We start from the raw sequence: 23,650 nt of genomic DNA on the forward strand, positions 1-23,650 counted from the left end.
TCTTCACTTTCATTATGGGGATTAACTTCAGTCCACAAAGTGGAGTCCCATATCAATGAGTTCTTCTTTAATCTTTCAGTATTCTGGTATTTCTTATTATACAATATCTCAAGTAATTCGGAGTAAGTACACACACACACACACACACACACACACACACACACACACACACACCACATTTCACTGCTTTGACTTTATAGGCAAAGGGGTTTTTTGGTTTGTTTGGTTTTTTGGTTCAGGTTTTTTGTTTTGTTTTGGTTTGCTTTGGCTTGGTTTGAGTGCTAAAAAACAGTATGGGGATGCCAGGGATCAAACTGACCGTGGTCACATGCAAGGCAAATACCTTCCCAAGGTACTGCCCAAGAGCCTTCACTGCTCTTTTTATAGCACTTCCTCACCCACATAGGACTCTCATTATTTTTAAGTTTTTATTTAGGCATTGTGACTTTCAGAGTTATCTACAAGAGGGTTTGGGGCTACAGTGTTCCCACCTCCCATAATAACTGCTATACTATGTCTCCAGCTCCCCATTGGCAAATATTTTAGGCTTTGTCATCCTCAATTTTTTATGTTCATAATTATGTTCCAGGTTCTGTGGTGATGACCTGTAGCAGCAAAGTTCTATAGATTTTGATTAATATTGACACCAGTTGTCATTAAGAATAATGGTCCCAGCGCTCCAGGAATTGTTTCCACTGGTATAGTAAGATCCACAGAGACGATGCCATGAAGCTTGCCTTATTGAGACAATTTGCTAGTTTGTCGGTCAAATCAAAAACCTGTGTTACCTTGACAGTCAACTAGGAAACCTGTGTTACCTTGTAGTTCATAGTCTTTCACATGTAATTACCAAAGTAATTATAAATTTGCTAAAAGTAAGAAAATAATTTCTGCATTATTATAATACAAATATTTTATTTTATATTCATAATTATTAAGCAACAAATCTTGCATGAAATTATGGGTTGTTACTTTCACTTGAATGCACAGTATTTTGGGGGTAGAAAATTTATGGTTTAAGTGAGGACCCAGGTTAAATTTCCATATATTCAAGTAATTTTAATTGCATTTTATAAAACAGACTAAATTTACTGGGAAATAAATCAAATAATCTTTCAAGAAATATATATATTTATGTAGTATTCTGTACCTATTACTCTTTTTAAAAAGTCAAAATTTATTCCCTTAGTTCTTAGCTTTTAACTCCTCTTTATTGAAAGAAATGATCATTTTTAATTGTATTAAAACAAGATGTTCCATTAATTTGATCAGAAGAAATGTCAAGCTCCAGAGTTAGTTGTTTAGTCTGTTTAAGTCCATAGATAAATCCGGGAATTTTCATCTTTGAAGTTCTCATAATATTTCAGTTCAGTTGTCCTCAGTAATAAACAACAACAATCCCAAATGAGTGGTAAGTCCCCTGCGTAAGAGCAGCAGCTATAGCAACCTAGAAGGTAAAATTCAAAACCTGCAATACCAGCAGAGGCCAGTGTTGTTCATTATGAGAATTTAATTTTTTAGAAAATAATGTACAATTTTTCTATTGCAAGATTAACGTTTTTATGCAGATTTGAATTTGTTTGAGTGTGTATATGAGTATGTGTATCTCTTTAAGAATTATGTATGTTTTAAATATAGTTTAATTTTTTAAATCTATATACTTAATTTATTACTATAAGTGAAAAGGTCAACTGGATGAAAACAATGAAAGAATTCTGCTCCTTTATTTTACCAAGGAAGATAATTTTTATATTACTATAACAAATAAAAGACTTTTATATAATTTGTGTCTGACAATAAATTGATTACTAAAACAAAGATGCAAAGGAAAATTTGGATGCCATAGAAATAGATGTGTTATTCCTGAATAAAAGAAAAATTTGGGTGCCATAGAAATAAATGTTATTCCTTAATGAAAATGATTTTTCTTATTTAGAATCATTGTAGTCAGAGTCCAGTAGAGCATGGCTTTATCATGATGTAAATTATTGTGCATATATTATTGATACTAAGGGCTCAATCCTAGAGACCTAGCATATTTCAGATCTCCTTTGACTTTAATATACATTTAACGTCAGCAAAAGTTTAAATGTATAATATAGATTGGACATTTTTAATTGTACTTGAAGTAACATGTCACAACAGTGTTGATTGTTACAGTTTTATGTACAAAGCAACTGCACATTTATCACCTCCAAAATGCCCAAGAGCCTTCACTGCTCTTTTTATAGCATTTCCTCACCCACATAGGACTCTCATTATTTTTAAGTTTTTATTTAGGCATTGTGACTTTCAGAGTTATCTACAAGAGGGTTTGGGGCTACAGTGTTCCCACCTCCAATCCCACCAGCCTGAGAACCCATCCCTCCACCAGGACCCCAGTTTTGTTCACACCTCTAACACTGACTCCTTTGCAGATCCCATGTCATTGTGATTACTGCAATCTTGGACCCATGCTTCTAGTGGTGTTCGGTGTAGTGGTTTCTATATATGCAAACACACCTTGCCTCTTTGCTACTCATGACCCTACATCCCTGACCCTTGCCCTATGCACTCCCCACCCACCCCCGTTTCTCTCCTTCCTTGGAACTTTTGTTTCTGGGATTTAGACCCAATGTTTCACCCACCTTTGATATCTTCCATTTCTTGGATCTGCTATTTGGTATGCCACAGGAAAATATGAGCAATCTGTCCTTGTCTTTCAGACTGACTTTACTTAACTAGAGATCCTTGAGTTCCTCTAAGGGATTTATAAATATGAAGTCTTGTTTATGTAATTCAGAGTAACCAGATTATTATGGGATTGTGCTTTTCTCAGTGAAGCACTGAGATTTTTTTTTTTTAAAAAAACACTACCTTTTCCTTTTATAAAGGAAAAAGACAACTTTATACTTTTGTGTATCCATATAATAAGTATAAGGATTCTGTTTACCTTGACCCAGCTAAAATTTGGTATCTCTAGATGTTTAATAAAGGATTTTAAAATTTAACTAATTTTAGAGTAGCACACAGCACTACATCCTGTTGCTCATCAATTTGCTTGAGCGGGTCCAGTAACATCTCCATTGTGAGGCTTATTGTTACTGTGTTTTTTACTGTGTTTGGCATATAGAATACGTCATGGGTAGCTTGCCAGGCTTTGCCATGCAGGCGAGATACTCTCGGTAGCTTGTCAGGCTCTCTGAGAGAGGGAGGAATCGAACCCGGGTCAGCGGAATGCAAGGCAAACACTCTAGTGCTGTGCTATCGTAATTTTAGTGTACACTGGTTAATACAAATAGTTTTAGATAATTATTATTTGGCACCTAAATCTCAATAGCAGAGTTGCTTATAGAATAGAAGTTTGGGGAGAATGAAGAGGTGGACTAAATAGCACAAAGACATTGTTGGGGGTTATTGAGCACTTTGGTGCTGGTGAGGCACTGGAACTTTACATACAGACCATAAGTAATAGCACTGTTATAAACATGGAGTTACCTTAACTACAAAAATAAAAATATTTTTTAAAGAATAGAAGTTGAAGATTTGAGCAATTCAGATTTAAGTAAAAATTTTTCAGTTTTCTTAGAAGGGAAAAAACGTGAGGTAGATATAGAGTTCCCAATATGGGAAAATATGGTTTCAATAGGAAAAAGAAAAAGATAAAAGATGATTCACAGAGAAAATAATTTTTAAAAATGCAAAGAGAAAACAATATCAAAATCAAAATTTTTAAGAATGGAGAGCAAGCAAACCTCAATGAGAACTGCTTCTTTCCTCAAGATTTCATTGTAGTCATTTTAAAATTTTCTTCTTCCTACTTGCTTTGTCATTCTGTTACTTTTCTTTTTCTACTTTATCAAGATATGGAGTTAGGTTGTGTTTTGTTTTTGTTTTTTGTTTTTAATTTGAGCTTTTCTGTTTTCTGGTATAAGCCTATATTACTGTGAAACTTTTGCTGTGTTCCACAGGTTCTGGTAGTTTGTGTCTTCATTGTCCTTCATTTTAAGCAATGTTTTTTCCTTTGATTTTCTCTTTAATCCAGTTTTTATTTTGTGGTATATTGTTCAGTTTCCAAATACTGGCACTTCTCCCAGTGTTCTCTTTATGATTAATTTTATACCTTCCTGGCATTATGGTCTAGAAAATAATTGATATGATTTCTATATTTGGAACTTTGTAGATACTCAAATGATGCACCATCATTTCATCTATAAACATGTCTGAGGAAGTTCTAGGTGCAGTGCAGAAGATTGTGTTGTAGGGTGGAGGGTTTTATATATGTCTATTAGTCCCATTCTTCCAGTTCCTCATTTAGGACTCTTGTTTCTTTATTGATATTCTGTCTGATCAGTCTGTTTGATGAGAATGGGATATTAACATTTCCCATTGCTATTGTGTTGCTGTCATAGTATCTCCTTTTGTCAGTTAGCAGTTTATATAGTTTGCTGCTCCATCATTAATTGCATATATGTTAATAGGAGTTTATTCCTATTGAGCTAGTCATCCTTTAACTAGTATGTAATGTCCATCCTTATTTCATTACTTTCTTTAGCTTGAGCACTATTTGGTCTGATACAGTAATGGCCATTCCTGCCTTTTTTCATCTATCACTGTATAATTATTTTCCAATAATTCACTCTTAGCATGTATCTATCATGAGAACTCTAATGTGTCTCTTACAGGAAGCAGAAAATTGGATTTTAGTTTCCTGATCCATCCAGCTACTCATACCATTTGATTGGAGGGTTCAAACTATTGACATTTAGTGAAATTAATAAGAAAGAATTATTGCCATTTTATAAGGATCTTGGTCTTTTTATTTTTCATTTGTTTATTGTAGGAATTCATTAAGTATTTTCTTGTGTAGCTATCTTAGATACAACAAAAATGTTTAGTTGTTGCTTGTCTTAGAGTGTTTTTATCACTACCTCACCTTGTAGTGTAGAGATTCTTGGTTGTAGATACTTTTGAATAAATCGTTGCATTCTCTTTGCTTGAAGAGTATCATTTGAGAAATCTGAGGTGAATTTTATGGGGTTTTTTTTTTCATAGTAATTGAGACTTTTCTTCTCTCTTGCTTCTTTAAAAAGACTCTTCTTTGATTCTTGCCTTTTGATTACAAATTTTGTGTGTTAAGAGAAACTCAGGCTAAAATGAAACGGTTTATCATGAAGTGGAGAAAATATTTGCACATAATAAACCATATGAAGTCCCAAAGCTTCTAAAATTCCTAAAGTTCTCACAATGATAAACAATATAAAGCATTAATCCCCTCAAAGAGCAGGGAAAATAAATGAACAGACACTTCCCCAAGTTAGACATATGAATGTGAGAAAGTGTTCATTCTCACTCATTTTTAGTAAATGCAAACCAAAACAACCTTTAACTATACTCCCAGTGAGAGGATGTATATAAAAAAATAATAATGGGAAAAAAATCAGTGTTGGAAGGCATGCAGTGAAAAGGGAAAGTCCTATTCACTGTTAGTGGAAATATCTGGTTCAGTCTCTATGGAAAACATAGATTTCTCAAAATTAGGAGCAGAAGTTAATTGTATTTGGCTCAAGGATTCCACATCTTGGAAAAACACAAAAGAACATATTCATTCGATAATATATATGCAGACCCATTTTATTAAAGTATTTAGTACAATGATCAGAATGTGTAAACTAATTCACAACCACGGGTGAATGCATAAGTAAGTTAGGGCATGTGGGCACAATAAAATACTACTTTATGTAAGAAAAGATGACATACAATTAGCTGTAGTGTGGCTAAAACTGGATAATGACATGTTAAGTGAAAAACATCAGATGATCTCACTGATCAGTGATATATTGAGAGATGAAACAAGGGAATAGAGAGTATCAAATGATAACAAATTCTTGGCTTGAATTAAAAAAATCAGATTAATCCTTATCATTAACAATATTATATATAAATCATGGTGCCTAAAATGAAAAAAAAGTTACCAGGCATTTGGAGGAGGTGTGTGTGGAGGTGGGGAATGAAGAGGTAGATTAGTGGTGACTTGGGGACAGCCGTGGAGAGTCTTTGTGCTGATGAGGGGCATTAACTGTGTATATCAGTACTATAAACGTTAGTACTTTTTTAACCATGTTACATAAACTGTAACACTGTAGCACTGTAACACTGTCCTTCCATTGTTCATCGATTTGCTCCAGTAATGTTTCTATTGTGAAACTTGTTACTGTTTTTGGCATATCAAATACACCATAGGTAGCTTACCAGGCTTTACCATGTGGGCAGGATACTCTCCATAGCTTGCCAGGATCTCCGAGAGAGGCGGAAGAATCAAACCCGGGTCAGCCCCGCACATGGCAAACGCCCTACCCTCTGCTATCGCTCCGGCCCTGATTACATAAACTATGATTTAAAATAAAGATTTAATTCAACTATATATATATATATATATATGGTTATGTGATCCCTAAAGTGGAATATATAACATATATAACAGTCATGTGTATAAATTAATGAAAAGTACAGTCTCAATAAATGTTATCTGTTGCTACCAATAAAATTATATTTAGCCTCAATATCATCCTTACAATGTTTATGATTTTCTCTTCCTTAGGCTTCATTTGTGAACCCACCTAATATCACATTGACATCTACCTCACCGCACAAGAATGGTCTTTTTGTTTATCATAAATGAAATAAGAAAACATGTCCTAGATAGGAATATATGGCAAAGTGGATTGTAACTCCTGGACTGTTTAAGTGGTTTTAAGGCACCTAATTTTTTCAGTTACAGATCCCTAAAGTGGAAAAAATTGTTCCAGACAGATAGTACAGCAAGGCTCATGTCTGCATAAGGCCAACCCCTAGTTTGATCCTCAACACCACATTTGGTCTCCAAAACCTGACAGGAGTGATCCCTGAGCACAAAGCCAAGAGTAAGCCCTTAAAGGTGCTGAGTGTGGAGCTGAAGTGATAATACAGTGGATAGGGTGTTTGCCTTGCACAAAACTGACCCAGGTTCTATCCCCAGCATCCTATAAAGTCTCCTGAGCACCACCAGGACTAATTCCTGAGTGCAGACCCAGAAATAACTCCTGAGCACCGCTAGATGTGCCCCATGATGGCAAGGTGCTCCTTGAGACCACTCACTTTTCCCCCTATCTCCTTGGCAGGAGATGCAAAAAATAAAAAATAAAAATAAAATAGAAAATATTTTATTTGCTAAATAAAAAGCAAAAAAATAAAAAATAAAAATGAAACTGCTGGGTGTGACCCAAAATCTAAAAAAGAAAGTCGTTAATATGGCCCTAGAAGGAGGTGTCATAAAATTAGAACTCAGCCCAATATCTCCCAGCTCCTTCCATGTTGCAGCAAATTGCTTGATTTTATCATCTATAGTTGCATAGTCTTACATTGTGTATAAAAAGCACATCTTCATGACCCACTTATCTATGGTTGAACACCTCAGTTGATTCAATATCTTAGTTATTGTACTAAGTGCTACAAGGAAAAGAGAAAAATGGTAAACCGTGGGAACCAGGAATCAAGGGATGAGTTGAATATATTGGTAGCGTAAAGGAGTGGTATAGCTAAGAATCTTTAATGGTATAGCTAAACATCTTTAATGGTCCCAACTGGTGTTGGAACTGGTGCTAGAACATAGTACGACTAAAACTCAGCCGTAAATAGTTTGTAAGGTATGGTGCTTTAATAAAATTAGAAATAGCAAAATTTGTAGCACTTTTAAAAGGAAGAAATTTTATAGTAACTCTAAAATTATGAGCTTGCAGTGATTTCCCAAAATAATTATATATAATATTTCTAAGTCAATTTTCTGTGAGCAGTCTGGGATAGAAGAGGACAGAAGGGAATAAACACTTGGAGAAAATGGAATATTCTTTAATAACATAATTATTGACTTAGTTCATGTCAGATATGAAAGTAATTTTTAAAAAATTTTATTGATTTGACATTGTTTTGTGTGATACTAACATGCTGTGGGGTGGGGGAAAGCAGTTATTATTTTATTATTTTCATAAATAAAACTCACAGACTGCTAAATACCTTGCATAAGTTTATAGATGCAAAGGACGGAGGAAGGTATCTGCAATTAACCCGAACAGATCAAAACAGTCTAGGATGAGACATTATAAAGGATGATACTAACAATTATTATTCTATGTAAGAGGAACTGTATACAACTTTACCTGTACTAGCTGATTTCAAGTGTTAATATCATCATTAATTGAGTTAAGAAATTTCATAAAAATTATTTAAAAAACCAAAAAAAATAAATAAAACTAGAGAGCAGTGAAGCTAGAGAGTGATGCCAGGTATATCTCACTTCAAAACCTACCATATAACCATATAACCTTGGAGGAAAATACTTTAGAAATCTGGAAACTTTGACTGCTACCTTTTATAGGGATATTTATCAGTAATTCTGAAGTCAGCTGGATTTGAGGGTGAGGATGAGGCCAGAGGTTTGTATCAGAAATGTGTGGGTACTTTTTAAAAAAAATAAACTTCACATTTTAGAATAGTCATGCCAGAAATTTCTATATGAAGACAGTGAAAAGCATTTTTCACAGTGGAATCTAATAAAAATTAGATAGTTAGATATGTAACATAAGAAAATATTGACTAAAAATGAACAATACTGATTTGGACATTTATCAGATTTTCAAGGCAGCTATGAGAGTTAGGTAGTGTAATGAATGATGGAAACTAAAGTTGATAGAATTGAAAGAGGAAGTTTATTACAATGCAGATTATTGTATTTAGGTCTAAAAATTAACTTGCATAAGAGTAGGATATTTGGCTTTCCAGAAAAAGGCTTAAAACAATGGTTCTTAACCTTGATTGCTCATTGAACTTATACAAGAGTTTTAAAATTCTCATATTTGGTCCCACTCCTGAAGGGCCTGATTTTATTGGTCCAGGGTTGCCAGTTGATGGCTTTAAAAGCTCCCCAGGTAATTCTAATGTGCAACCAAGGTTGAAGAAAACTAATTTAAATTTTTTATTTGAATGCCTTGATTCTGATTTCATTGGTATGAAGTAAAACTTTTTTCTTTGACTAGGATGATTCTAGTGGGTTGCCAAGACTAATAAACACTGGGAAGTCAGAGAACTTGAAATAAATCAGTGGTGATATTATTTCTTTAAATCTGCTTCTCATCTGATCCCAAAAGACATTAATAGGAGCATGTCATACAAGACAAATGTTGTTCCCTTTACTTTTCTAACTGAATAACAAATCTAGTTATGCCACATTTTAAGAAGCTCATTGATGAACTCAGTTCTTTTTGAATTTTCTAAATGTCACACATACAATATAAAATTGGCAAGGTAATCATTGTTAATTGTTTTTAGTGGAGTATTGCACAAAAATGGGACTAGAATTTTTTAGCCTTTGTGTTTTGTAAAGAGCAGAAATTTGAGGTAGGCAAATTTGACTCACCATGAAAAAAAGGAAAACAAACCTTTTAACTAAAATAAACGTTCTGAATGCCATAACTGGAATTATTTATCAGAATTTCATTAGTATCTTGGAGAGCATTTCTGTTTGTAAGTATTTTCCAACTTTGGGTATATTGTCCATTAAGACCAAATTCATACACGTGATCTCTTTTTCCATCAGTAGCTGTGCTCAGTACCTTGAGCAGAATAGAAACTTAATAAACATCTATTAAACATCTGATTGCTTAATTTCCATTTCCTTATTTTCAGAGGGAGGAGAGGCTCGAGAGGGCCCAGTAACGTTTCCATTGGAGACTTTGTTGTTACTGTGTTTGGCATATCGAATACGTCATGGGGAGCTTGCCAGGCTCTGCTGTGCGGGTGAGATACTCTCGGTAGCTTGCCGGGCTCTCCGAGAGGGTCGGAGGAATCGAACTCGGGTCGGCCATGTTGGCTGCGTGCAAGGCAAACGCCCTACCGCTGAGAGGGCGTAAAATTTACAATGCTAAAATCTCAGGACTGGGACAAATGGAGACGCTACTGGCTCCTGATCAAGCAAATCAATGATTAATGGGATTGACGGTGCTACAGTGCTATTTTCAGTAGCAAGCCAAGGGTCAAGACTTTAAAGCAGAGTAAAAGTAGGCATTAATCTCAATTATTTTCCCTTCTCTTAAAAACTATAGTTGTTGAGTCAAAATTAGTTATGTTGCTTCAAATTATCTGGTTATTACAATTTACCTCTTTCTCACTTGTCTTTGAGGTAATTATGTAAAAACACACACATATAACTAGACCTCACTCTATTTCCACACTTTCTTGCACATTGCTTCCAGTTTCCCCTTCAAGGCTGCTCTTTTAAAATAGCCCAACTGTTTAGTCCCAGCAGACTGCAATAGAGCCTGACTATTCATTTCACTCCAACCATCACTGCTATCCACTGATCACCATAGCTAATCAGATGGTATGACAGTCTGCACCAATCATTAAGATGACCCAAATTAACAGCCTGGCCATGTCACAGTGCATTCATTCCACATATACAGACATGTATGAATGAGACAGAAATGTGGATGTGCTTAGTTGTGTTTGCATTGTAACATGCAATATTGATTGTCATAAGCCTCTTTAGCACTTTAAATCTGCAAATGAAAATCATTTGTCAATTATTATGGCCAGAAATGAGATCTCAGGGCAAAAGAAAAATAGAAAGCCCTGTTTAGTGGAATTTCCTTTCATTTACCATTTCCTTCACAATTATATCGTAAACCGTCTTCACTCAACACAGTCCACAGATTTTTGCCTAGAAGGTATATTTAATCAAAATAGTTTAATTCAAAATACAAAAAAGGGAAGCAAATCATTCCTAGTCAGGTGAAGAAAATATTTCACGCATTTTATTTTAAATTCAATGAAGGAATTTAGTAATCCAGTTTCCTAGAGTGTCCTGGTTAGTAAAACTCAGTTCTTAATAAAACATAGGCTGCCTTTTCTTAATCACAATTGCAATCCTTGGCACCTTGTAGTACCTGGTATAAATTATTCTCCAAATATTTGCATTCTTGATAATCCTTTTTCTACAATGCATGTAATAAATAGAGGACCCTATTACCTGCTAAATGTTAGTATAAATTAGCAATCCATTATGCACAATAAGTTTTATAAAACATTTACAGATAGAGATCATGTTTAATTAAAATTAACTTGCATATGAAAGCCAAATGCACTAATGATCACAATGACCTTTTATTACCTGCAGTCCCTTGTTTTGGCTGGATGATTGACAGCTTGCTGTTTGGCTACCATGTTGAATTTTAGCTGACAAGACTTTTCATTTTAACTCAATTTGCCCGCCTATCACAAGCTGGTGGCAGGCCAGACCCAAGTCACCCAGCTTTGCCTCAGCAGCTTGCTCTAGTTCTCATTAGTACGCATTTATTCAGTGGAAATTGGAAGACAAATGCTTGAAGGCATGTGAACTAAGTATAGCAAATTAGGTTTAAAGACTGAATATTTATAAGTATATGGAAAGTTTTTTTTTTTAATTCTAGAGCAAATTGAGAACTGAGTGCTAGCTTTGGTATAAAAGAAATGAAGATAGAAGGGGGAAGGAAGATTCTAAGAATAACAATACTATAAGCTTTTTCTTTCCATTTTGGAAATATGTAAAATCTCTCTGACAACACCTTATCAAAAACCAACCTGGCCTCTCTTTCATGGAGTGCTTGCACAATGAAGTTTAGCACCTCGTGTGTGAGAAGGGGGCGAGGGGGGGTGGAATGAGGGTCATGTTCATTTGTTGCTTGGTTATCCCTTGGTATGTTTTAAATTGCCTTGTTTGTTCGGCACTAGCACAGAAACAGATGTTGCTCTACCGTGCAGGATAATTTACTGTACCTCCTGGTGCAGCGTGGAAGTCCTCCCAGGGCCCAGCTGGTCTGTCAGTGGCACTGGCTGGTGTCTGCTCAACTATGACAACTACAAGTAGAGGCTGCAATTTTTTTTTTTATTGTGCAGTTGTCATTCTTCTCAACATATAGCTCTGCCTGCATTCTTACTGGGGCTGGTAGAAAAAGCGGCTGGCTTTTGTGCCTGTGTGTTATAACACAGAGTCACGGAAAACCCCCACCCCCCTCCATTGTTGATAATAATGCAACTCATTACTTTTGTCGGCTAATGATTATCGGCATGATGGCTCAGCGCAAGAGAGCCAACTTCATCTTGCACACATAACTGGTACTGGAAGGTAAAACAGATTTGTCATTTACGATCTGACCGCTAAGCCACACTTTGTGCTCCATTATTGTGATTAACTTCTGCATAAGATATGCTTGCCCAATTGTCATTTGTGATCCTGCAGTGGGTGCACGCTGCCATGCTTCCCGCAAGCACATGGCCAATGGGATGTGACCGTGTTATTTGGATTGTTAAATGCCTGCCCTGTCACAGCAGACACCCCACAATGATTTTGCCTTTGTATTTCTTCCTCCCACACCCCTACCGGACTTGTTGGGCGAACAGCACTGCTACATATGTCAGCTACCATTTCACACCGCAAGCTAAAATGACGCTGTGCTACTGTGGACCCCACAGAGCCAGCAGCCATGCACAGGAAGCTGACCCTTGCTCTTCGCCATGGAAATATTGGTCACTGGTGTCCTGCCGGCTGAAATTCGTCATGTCAGGTGCCTTGTGGCTATGCAGTAGAGTCCATATTCCAAAACCAAGGTTCTCTTCGGGCCTCATCAAACAACAAACCGATTTGACTCTGCTTGATTATAATAACGAAGGCAGTCCAAAAGAATATGCACAGCCTCACAGTACGTCACATTGAATCACCACACTGGCCACACACAGCTGACCACAGCCTCATTTCTTTAGACAAATGCATGCTTAGGGAAAAAAAAGAACTCCTGGGAGAAGGCACCCAAAGCTATTAGATAGTCCTATGCAAACGGTATATTTTGAGTTTTTGTGAAGTAGCATTTATTTTTCTTTTCTGGCTGATGCAAGCCCTCCCTGACTGGTCTGTATCTGTAATGTAATAATTGGGTACTCTATGTTTCAGAGTTTTGCTGAACACTAAGAAACCAGACTGTGTTTGTGTTTGTGCAGGGGGCAGGGGGCGGCGGAGTTAAATTGGAAGCCATAAATACAATCTTTTGTTACCATGTTAAGGGGGAAGAAGCTCAATTTGGAGCTTTATTCACATTGCTGATTAGAAAGAATCAAGCTTTATATTCTAGGGCCCATTCACGCTGGTGAAAACATAGTCAGTTTTGATTATGAAGGCAGAGATGCAAACCTAGACAGGAGCTACATGCTGATATGCATGCTATCAGAATGATTTATGCAAATTATGCATATTATTCCCAAAGGAATTCTTCCTCAAACTGCCAGGATAAATTGCCGGAAATTAGCCATAAAATCTGTCGTGCTAGGAGCAAAAGGTGAAGGCCACTGGGAAAGCAAGGACATTCAGTTTCTGGAATCTTCCAGGTTATGATGGTGGCTGTTATTTTCTCTGGATGCTAAAGAAAATGCAGCTTTATTTTCAATTCAATAGAAGTATTTTCCTTTTGAAATTTTCCAGCAAATGCTGACTCACATTTTATTTACAGCTCACATAAAAGATGTAAGTGTTAAGCTGTCTCAGAAAGCACTATTGCAATTACTTTACTATTAGCTGCCTAAGTGGTTATTAAATGCTTAAGCCCGGCTTCCAAGGCATTACTGTTCTGAAGGTTGGTGAAATAACTCACCAGACTAGACTATGTGCACTATTTACAATGTGCATACTCATAACACCAGCATTCCTCTCCTGCAGTCATTCTTTTCGACCTAAATCAAAATTAATGACACTGCCCCAATACAGTACTATTTGCCTCCTGTCTGTGAAATACCCCTGAGCTGTTCTGGGCCAGGTCATCGCTGTCTTGTTCCTTCCCCTTCTCACTCTGACTGTCTGGAGGTTGATGTTCAATAGATCTCATGAGGAAAGGGCTTCCTTTTCAACCAAAGCAATCAGCAATGCACTTTATAGCAGAAAGAGAGCACATCTCTGGAGCAGGTATTTTTGTTGTTTTGTTTGAATAACTTGCCTTTTTTGCTTCCCACAGAAAGCACCATTCTAGAGACTTTACGACTATGCTCATTTTCAAGCATCATTCGTTCTGTTCAAGAAGATATGACTCTAAATTTTGAGACCGGAAAGTACAGTTTGCGAAAGGGAGACTTGGTAGCTATCTTTCCTCAGTTCATGCACTATGATCCCGAAATCTTTGAAGCTCCAGAGGTAAGAAAACATCAAGACAGTCTCGTATATTTCTTAGATTTGGTCAGCATCTCTCATCTCTCTCTTTCTCATTCATGACTTCTTTTCTTGGTGGGAGTGGGAACGCCTCGTGGTAAAGAGTGGCGTGGACTATACCCTGAAGAGGCAATTCCTGACTCTGTGCTCAGGAGTGACCCCTGGTGGTGCTCAAAGGATCATTTACAATGTCACTGAACCAGGGCTCATTCTCTTGCAAGGCATGTGCCTTGTCTCCTGTACTAGCTCTCTGACCCCATTTTCCTCATGGTGTCCATCTCATCCTCTCACCACCTAATTCCTGAAAGAATTTGAGGCAGCTTCATGAGTGATTTTTCTCCCTAATGGGAAGATTTTCCTGTTTACTGTAGTGTTTCCTAAGGCTGGCTCTTTTAAAAAGTGTTGCGTTTGATCTAAAAATAAAAATATAATGATGAGACTAGATTCTTTGGATGAAACATGCATTTTGTTTTAGACCCTTTAGGTCTAAGTTAAGATTTGTTTGGTGAACAATTAGTAGTCTTAGTAATGAATAACAATAGCTATTTCACAAAGTACATCTAGAATGGGGTTGACTGTTCAGAGTCAAATGCCATGACTGCCACAGTTAGGTCCATATACATTTCACTTCTTACTAAAACACATGCCCCCTCTTTTTTTTTTAATTTTTATTAGTGAGACACCATGACCCACTAGGATGGCATTATGAACTTGAAATTGTAAAGCTGCTGCTCACTGGTGAAGCTCTGAGGGTAATTGTGTCATCCTCTTGTATTTTTTTCTGAGGCTGGAGTTAATGAATATCAAAGGCTGGAAATTAATCCACCCTGGTTTATCCCTTAATACTACTTTAGAGGTTCACCACCTGCATGCAAATTGAATGTAGTTATATTCTGCCTGGGCTTCTCATGAAAAAGTAGTATTGCTGTAGTGTCTGTTGGGTTTGGGGAGATTTACATATATATAAATATAAATATATACATATATATCAAATGGTACTTTTCAAAGGGAGACTTCTGTGCTCTCTTTGAACAGTTCATAGGTAAACCAGTTTAAATACAGTTTCTAAGTTAAATATTTTGCAGTCAAACTGGATTAAAATATTGTTGAATTTGAAATAGGAAAAGGGCAGACTTCAAAAACAGAAATATAATTTGCATATATTTCATCAACAAAGGCTAAATTTTTTTCAATTGCAAAGAGAATATACATATGATTTCTATGTATTTCAGAAGAAACAACTCTCTATGTTGTTAGCAAATTGGAAATAAGATGTTAGTGAGTGAATGAGCATTTTATAGGCATCAGTTTTATCTGTAACTATCACATCTACAAATATAAAAAATTCACTTATAAGTAGAAGTTTAATAAATAGGACAAGCTACTATTTTTAAATGTTTTAGTGTAATTTTATTTCTAGCCACAATTTTAATTTGTTTAACTTCTGCTTTGTTTAACTTCTGTTTCATTGTGCAGTGATTTCATTACTATTAATATCAATAGTAAAATAAACACGAAGGGCGCTGGATCCATAATACAGCAGGTAGGGCATTTGCTTTACATGTAGCCAACCTGAATTCAGTTCCCAACATCCCTTATGGTCCCCAAGCCTGCCAGAACTTATCACGAAACTCAGCGCCAGGGGTAAGACCTGAGCACCACCAGGTGTAGGCAGAAAAAAAAACATTGAAGTTACAACAAATACTAAATGTTTACCAGATCACCACTGTTCATATCATAATATTCTTCGGGCACCTTCTATTCTCTACCCCTTGATCTTATATTCATGATATAAATATATTGGAATTTAAGATTTTTTAAGTTGAATATTGAAGGAAGATATGCTGATTAGAATAAGTAGAAATTCCCAAACTTTATATAATAGATTGGCTACTTAATACTTTATAGTAGTCAGAAGTATTACTTAAAAGCATTTCTTAATAGTAATCAGAAGTATTTGCCTCGTACAATATTTATGAAAAAACAAAATTATAATATTAGTATTGATTAAGCACAATTAGCCTGGCTAACTCTAATTTTTACTAAATAAATCAGCCCATTATAAGGGCTGGAGCAATAGTACAGCGGGTAGGGTATTTGCCTAGGCTGACCAAGTTTGATTCCTACCATTTCATATGGTCCCCTGAGCACTGCCAGAAGTAATTCCTGAGTGCAAAGCCAGGAGGTAATCCCTGTGCATTGCCAGGTATTACCCAAAAAGCAAAAAAAAAAAAAAAAAAAAAAAAAAAGAATAGCCCATTATAGCTATGGCTAAAATATACTAGCTAATTTTTACTAATTTATTAGCTATTTTTTTGTTATATCATTATTTTCTTTAAATTAGTTGCAAAATCTCAACATTATTGACACAGAAATGTTATAATTCAGAACCATTTACATTTATTTTGTTCTCAGCAACTTAGGAGAGTAATAAGAAATTAATTATTACCAGCCAAAAACACAGGAAGGCTAACTGAAATATAAGATTACCAGTCAAAAGCACAAACTCTTCTACAAATATAAGAAGTTATATTTGGAGGCATAAAGACTAAGGCACCTTACTGTAATAAGAACTCCCAGCTGAGTTGAACATGATTTCAGGATATTCAAACCTAACAGACTCTAGAATATAGATTCCAAAATCAGGCCATGTTCTTCCTTCGTATATCTCTTTACCTGGAATGTTCCTCATTTAATCAAATAATAGGCTTCAGATACTTTACAAGAAGCATCCTTGATTACTTCTCTTTCTTGACAGTATCTGTGATTCTCACCTCATTCCTCAGAGTATTTGCTATTGTCCACTTTGTGGCTTGTGTGTACCTTTGTCCTGGTGCATACCACAGGAAATTTGCAATTATTGGCTTACCTGTCTGGACAGCCATATGCTATAAGACCCATAAGGGGAAAACCCTGTCATCGCCTTCTCAGCATTCTCCTTGTCTGGTGAACAACAGGGTATTCGTAGAGAGTAAATAAATACGAGGATACTGGGATGGATGGATACTTAAAGTGAAAATATGATTCATTTAAAATGTTAATTCAGGACAAATATTATACTGAACCTAACTAGCTGAAATAGATGGAGTGTAACCTGCCCACACGGCAGAGTCTGGCAAACTCCCCGTGGCGTACCCAATATGCCAAATACCAGTAACAATGATGGGTCTCATTCTCCTAACCCTGAAAGAGCCTTGAATATGGCACTTTTTAAAAATCTCGGGGCTAGGATGAAGGAGACGTTACTGGGGCCTGCTCGAGGCAATCGACGAACAACAGGATGATTGTGATCGTGATTTTTTTATATGAATGTAACAATGCTATCAGGAGTAATATGATCCACGGTGAAAGGAATGCCAAGAGGCATGAAAATGAGACTGTTGGGCTCCTTTTTTATCTTGAGATATACAGTTACAAAGTCGCTCATAATTCTGTCTCAGTCACACAATGTTCCAACATACATCCCTTCACCAGTGAATATTTCCAACCACCAGTGTCTCCAGTTTTCGTTCTGCTCACCTTCCCCTGACCAGTCCCTAAAGCCTGCCTCTATGGCAGACACTTCTCCTCCCGCTCCTCTCTCTCTCTTTCTCTCTCTCTCTCTCTTTCTCTCTTTTTCTCTCTCTCCTCTCTCGTCTGTCCTTTCTCTAATTTCACTTTAGGCACTGTGGTTTGCAATACTATTACTGAAAGGGTATCATATATATCCCTTTACCTCCTTTCAGTGCTCCGTTTGTGTCCAGAGTGATCATTTCCAACTATCATTGTCATTGTGGTCCCTTCTCTGTCCTAACTGCATTCCCCCTCCTCCTTGGTGGCATGCTTGCTTCCTACCATGAGCCAGTTCTCCTGGCCTTTGTTTCTACTGTCTACTCTTAAAAATTATTCTTTTTCTGATTATTGGTTGCTAAACTGATTGTAATGTCGGACACTCAGACAGCTCTGACTTACAAAAGGAAAAAAAGTAACAAGTGAAAACGAACAAAGGAAATGCCTTTTTCCCATTTTTCCTTCCACTTTCTAGCTCTAAAAGCTATCTAACAAAGTCCATATAATATGTTGATAGACTAATCTCTCAAATTTATGTGTATCCACAATTAAAACTGGCTCTTAAATAATCAGCAAGTGGTGATGGCTTTTCTTTGCCAATGTGTTATCAAAACTGGGACAATAAAGAAGACTAAATCTACTGTTTGTGTTTTCTAAGTCTGCAGGTCACAATCACAATCATCCTGTTGTTCGTCAATTGCCTCGAGCAGGCACCAGTAATATCTCCTTCGTCCTAGCCCAGAGATTTTTAAAAGTGCCATATTCTGGGGCTGGAGTGATAGCACAGCGGGTAGGGCTTTGCCTTGCACGCAGCCAACATGGCCAACACAGGTTCGATTCCCAGCATCCCATATGGTCCTCCGAGCGCTGCCAGGAGCAATTCCTGAGTGCATGAGCCAGGAGTAACCCCTGAGCGTCGCTGGGTGTGACCCATAAAAGAAAAAAAAAAGTGCCATATTCAAGGCTCTTTCAGGGTTAGGAGAATGAGACCCATCATTGTTACTGGTATTTGGCATATTGGGTACACCACGGGGAGTTTGCCAGACTCTGCCGTGTGGGCAGGTTACATTCGGTAGCCTGCCATGTTGTCCAACGTAAGAGTGAGATAATAAGATGTCAAATAAGATTTCAAATAATAAGATGCAGGTATTAAAGTCTAAAGGGAATTGTGAGGACACAGTTGGGCTATTGAAAATAAGCAGCAAACATTTAAGATGGTAACATGTTTTCATATCCATGAAGTTTCGCAAAGTAAAAAAAAATGAAAAAAATCACTTATAAAATCACTGGAGTATTACCAAAAGCTCAGCTGTTGAAAGGGTCTACTCAATCTCATGCAAGTCTGTCCTATCTACATCTCAAAGACATAGTGATTGTAAGGTGATAAAAATATCTGAAAAACCCTTGAAAATTCAAGATCTTGATAAAAATAATTGTACCCATATTATTTTGATTTTTCTCACTGTTCCTAGAATGTGCATTACTAATACCACATGGAATTTGCAAATGAAGAAATAGTTTAAATAGTTTTTGTCTGTTTTTTGAAACTGTTTTGAAAAATCAAATGTGGTGCACTACTCTTGATATATCAGTGGTGTAAAGTATGAGATGCCCAGGAATCAATTCACTCATGGGTGAGGCTTGTCTGAGCATGTGGAGATAGTAACCATAAGCATGGCAGCAGTTGAGTTCTAGAGGTTTTTGGCTGTCTGAGCTGGCTTCGTTGGGGCGGGAAGGTCTCTCACTCGCCCCCCTCTGGGTTGCCCCAAATAAAACAGCCTGGCACAGTGTCTAGAAGCATGTCTCTGGCATATTGCAAAAGAAACTTTTATGGGCATAATGGGTGACAAAGATAAAACATAAGTTTCCTGTCATTGAAAGTTTATGTAATTTAAGAGCTTGGTTTTGGGATGGAGAGATAGTACAGGAGATAAGGCACTTATCTTGCAAATAGCCAACCCCTTTTTCATCACTGGTACCACATATGGTTACTTCTGAGTAAAAAAAAAAAAACAGAAATAGCATCCAAGCACTATAGGGTGTGGTCCAAAATAAAATTTTAAAAAAGTGAAAAAGGACAATATGAAAACCGCAACTCTCTGGGGTTTCTTAGCTTATGCATCTCATATATATTAGGTCTGTCTTCATCCTGGTAGCTAAGGGTTTGCTAACTACATCATAATCATGTATGACTGGGTTCAGAAGAGGAATGGTATAGTTCTTTCTGTTTTCCATTCATCACAAGAAGAAAGTTCTTCCAAATAATCACACAGGTTTTTTAAATTCTGTAGCATGAGCAAAGCTTTACATCCAGGGTGATAGTCCAGAAGGTAGGGCATTTGCCTTGCACTCTGCCAACCTAAGTCCTAGCCCAGCATGCCAAATGGTCTCAAGATGAGCAGTTGCTGGGGTTTATTTAGGGCAGGTAGAGGGAGACACCTGCCCCCCTTCAAAGTGCCCTGGTGAAATCATCTTGGTGCAGGGTGGGGAGACGTCTCTGCAGCATGCTGTTCTCTTCTGAGATTCATTTGTGAGTCTGAATCATGGCCATTAATGCGTGTAAATAGCTTGATTTTTACCTCTTTCGAGAGACTTATTTATGAGTCTCTGAAGCAAGGCCAATAAATGAGCTTGCATAGCTGAGCCAGAGGTAGTTTGTGGGCATGACTAACTTTTGGCCGTTTAATTTCTCAGGATACTTGGTCCCATATTGTTGGGGTCCAGTCAGAGGCACAATGGCAATTTTGGGGTAGGAGGAAGCCTGAAAGCATCATCAGGCTGCTGATGCACTCACCCCACAGGTACAGGTTGACCTGCTGGGCAGCACCGTACCCATCCCCCCAAATAAATTTTAACACAGAAATGTAGTTATGCCCATGTGTTCTTCATTGAGCTTACTGGTAGTCATCCTTTCTTTTTTTTTTCTTTTTGGGTCACACCCAGCAATGCACAGGGGTTACTCCAGGGCTGTGCACTCAGGAATTACTCCTTGCAGTACTCAGGGAGGGCTAGATGGGATGCTGGGAATTGAACCAGAGTTGGCCACGTGCATGGCAAATGCTCTACCCACTGTGCTATTGCTCCAGCCCCCCTCATCCCTTTTTGTTCAGAATATAAACAACAAACTATGGAGCAATTTAAAAATGACATTATTGGTCGGCTAGAAATGTGAGAAAAGTGAAAGTAAGCACTATCCAAAAGTTACAAGGAATGGAAGCAGTCATTTATTGGTTGTTGGTCACTATGACCTCTCAGAAGGTAGCACATTTACTATCACAAAGAATAGGAAAACCATGGAAGTTTCAGGCTTACTTATTGCTACTGGGACACTATGAAGTCATATTCCGAGCTAAATTTTCCTTTGTATTTCCTGACTTAAATAGTGGGGTTTTAGTGGAATCTTCACTAGCAAAATAATTTCATGGCAAAGTTGATTTACACTGAGATGGTCTAAACCAGGAGCCCTAGGGCAGTTAGTCTCCTTGTCTTGGTCAGAGAAGAAGTAAATAGCAAAACTTTAGTTAGGCAAGCAGCCTAGGGTCCCAGTAATAGAAAACAGTCACAGGGAGAGCATGCCATATAGTAATTCTGTCTGTCTCCAGTAACAAAGTGTAGGTTTACAAAGATTCTCCATAATTACTCATAGAGGGATTAACAGATATTTTTAATTTAGCTCTGGTTAGATCCTATTCAGATAAATCCCCACAATGTGGAAAAATACATTAGAGTCTTAGGGTCTCAACTTTTAAGTTAGTGTAATAAAAACAACCCAGAATGTGCTTTCTAAAATTGAATATCAAAATATCCTACAGAAATGGTGGTTATGGCCAATATCTTTAAAGAAATTAACTTTGCTGTTTATAATACTGGCATTGAATAAAAAAATTAGATCACTTGTGAGCAATCCAAATCCACACATAAATTGTAGTTTTCACAATCACTTGAAGTGTTTTTTTAGTCTGATGTGCTTCTTTGATATGACACAGTTCCTATCAGAGTTGTGTGATGAGCAGGTTTAATGTTAATGAGAACCAAGCACAGGATATACTTGGCCATTTTCATGTAGGTCACATGCATTAATTTAATCAATGGTTTAATTCACCGTGGGCTGAAATAAGGTCATTCAGTCTCCTCTTGAAAACTCAAGTGAGAGTAAATTAAGATGGCAGGCCAAACACCGTAGATAAACCTATCTATAATTTTCTGCAACAAATAATACAGCTTATTTATGCAAACCTATAGAAACACCTGCTACCCTACAGTTAACCCAAAGAGAGTTTGTTCTAATTGAACTGTCATAGGAGAAATTCAGTACATCTATATTCCTCAGTAAAACAGCTAGTTCCTCTTTACTGCTTTGTGTGAATCTTGTTACCTTATTTCTTTAAACCAAATATTAGCACTGAATCCTTAGCGATAGCACAGCGGTAGGGCGTTTGCCTTGCATGCAGCCAACATGGCCGACCCGAATTCGATTCCACTGCCCCTCTCGGAGAGCCTGGCAAGCTACCGAGAGTATCTCGCCCGCCTGGCAGAGTCTGGCAAGCTACCTGTGACGTATTCCATATGCCAAACACAGTAACAACAAAGTCTCCAATAGGGACATTACTGGGCCCACTCGAGCAAATCGATTTTACAATGGGAGGACAGTGACCAGTGACAGTGATCTATCAGTAGCTAACTGGGAAGAAATAGAGATTAGCATCTAAGGGACCCAAGTTAGGCAACTTCCATGGCCAGTAAGATTCATTGGTGTTAAAGATAGCAGCAGTACAGGAGCAGGTAATGTCTACCCAATGCTGACCTATCAAAAGTCAATGTCAGGATTCATTTCAGATAAAAAGAATCAGAGGCAATGTTTCTATACTGATGAAAGTCAGCACAGGAGAGAAAGTGAATTGAAAAGTAAAGTTTTATAGGTGTTTGGATTTCACTTTGACATGGTGCCCACTCAAGAAAATCGATGAACAATGGGAGGACATTGGACAGTGGATGGAAAAAGTAATTTCTTAGAAGCATTTGGATTTTTTGAAATGTCTTACATGATTTGCACTTGGTCAAGTTTTAATTTTTATTAATTGCTGGATCAAGATTAAAGTCTGTTAAGACAGTCAGGGAGAGCTGGCAGCATTGTGAACCATAAATCAAACACTGTTATATAAATTTTAATGCTTTGTTTTCTTTACAGGAGTTTAGATTTGATCGTTTCGTAGAAGATGGTAAGAAGAAAACCACCTTTTTCAAAAGAGGGAAAAAATTGCGATATTACCTGTTACCATTTGGATTTGGAATCAGCAAATGTCCAGGCAGATATGTGGCAATCAATGAGTTAAAGCTGATGTTGATTGTATTTTTAACTTATCTCGACTTAGAAATAATTAGCACTGAACCTCTAGCACTGAGCCATAAACGCTTTTTTCTTGGTATTGAGCATCCGAGTTTTGATGTTCTATTTAGGTATAAACTAAAATCTTAAACAAGTTAAAGGGAAATATATATAAAAAAGGGAAATATATATATGTATATATCTATTCTCTGCTTATCCATTTTGTTTTTAATTTCTGTTAATTGTTTGTTTTTTGTTGTTGTTGGTTTTGAAAGTGTCCATTTCTTTTAGATTCAGAGATAACTGTAATGGTTACTGAAGAGAAAGAGGGGAGGTGAAGGATTAAGCATATGGGTCTTGTTCTTGGTGGTATGTCACTGAAACTTTACTAGTGTCAGGGGAGTGGTAATAATATATAGAGATATAAATAAAACTAACCACTTGAAATTCTACCATATTGTAAACTAATGGTAAGTCAATAAAAAATAATAATCAGGGAAAAGTGTCATTTTTATTTGATATAGTATCACTCTAGT

General features: G+C 36.9%; 1 protein-coding gene across 1 annotated transcript in view; it reads left to right on the top strand.

The window, feature by feature from the left end:
- LOC130042987 (cytochrome P450 7B1) overlaps positions 1–23,447 on the top strand; it is a 208,274-nt gene extending 184,827 nt beyond the window's left edge. The window contains exons 5-6 of the mRNA XM_056135325.1: positions 14,049–14,224; positions 22,977–23,447. Of these exons, the coding sequence (XP_055991300.1) occupies positions 14,049–14,224; positions 22,977–23,264 (464 nt within the window). The 3' untranslated portion in view covers positions 23,265–23,447. The remainder of the gene's footprint in view (positions 1–14,048; positions 14,225–22,976) is intronic.
- The last annotated feature ends 203 nt before the right edge of the window (positions 23,448–23,650 follow it).

Source organism: Sorex fumeus, unplaced genomic scaffold (genome assembly GCF_029834395.1).
Source record: "Sorex fumeus unplaced genomic scaffold, SorFum_2.1 ptg000002l, whole genome shotgun sequence".
NCBI classification, from domain to species: Eukaryota; Metazoa; Chordata; class Mammalia; order Eulipotyphla; family Soricidae; genus Sorex; species Sorex fumeus.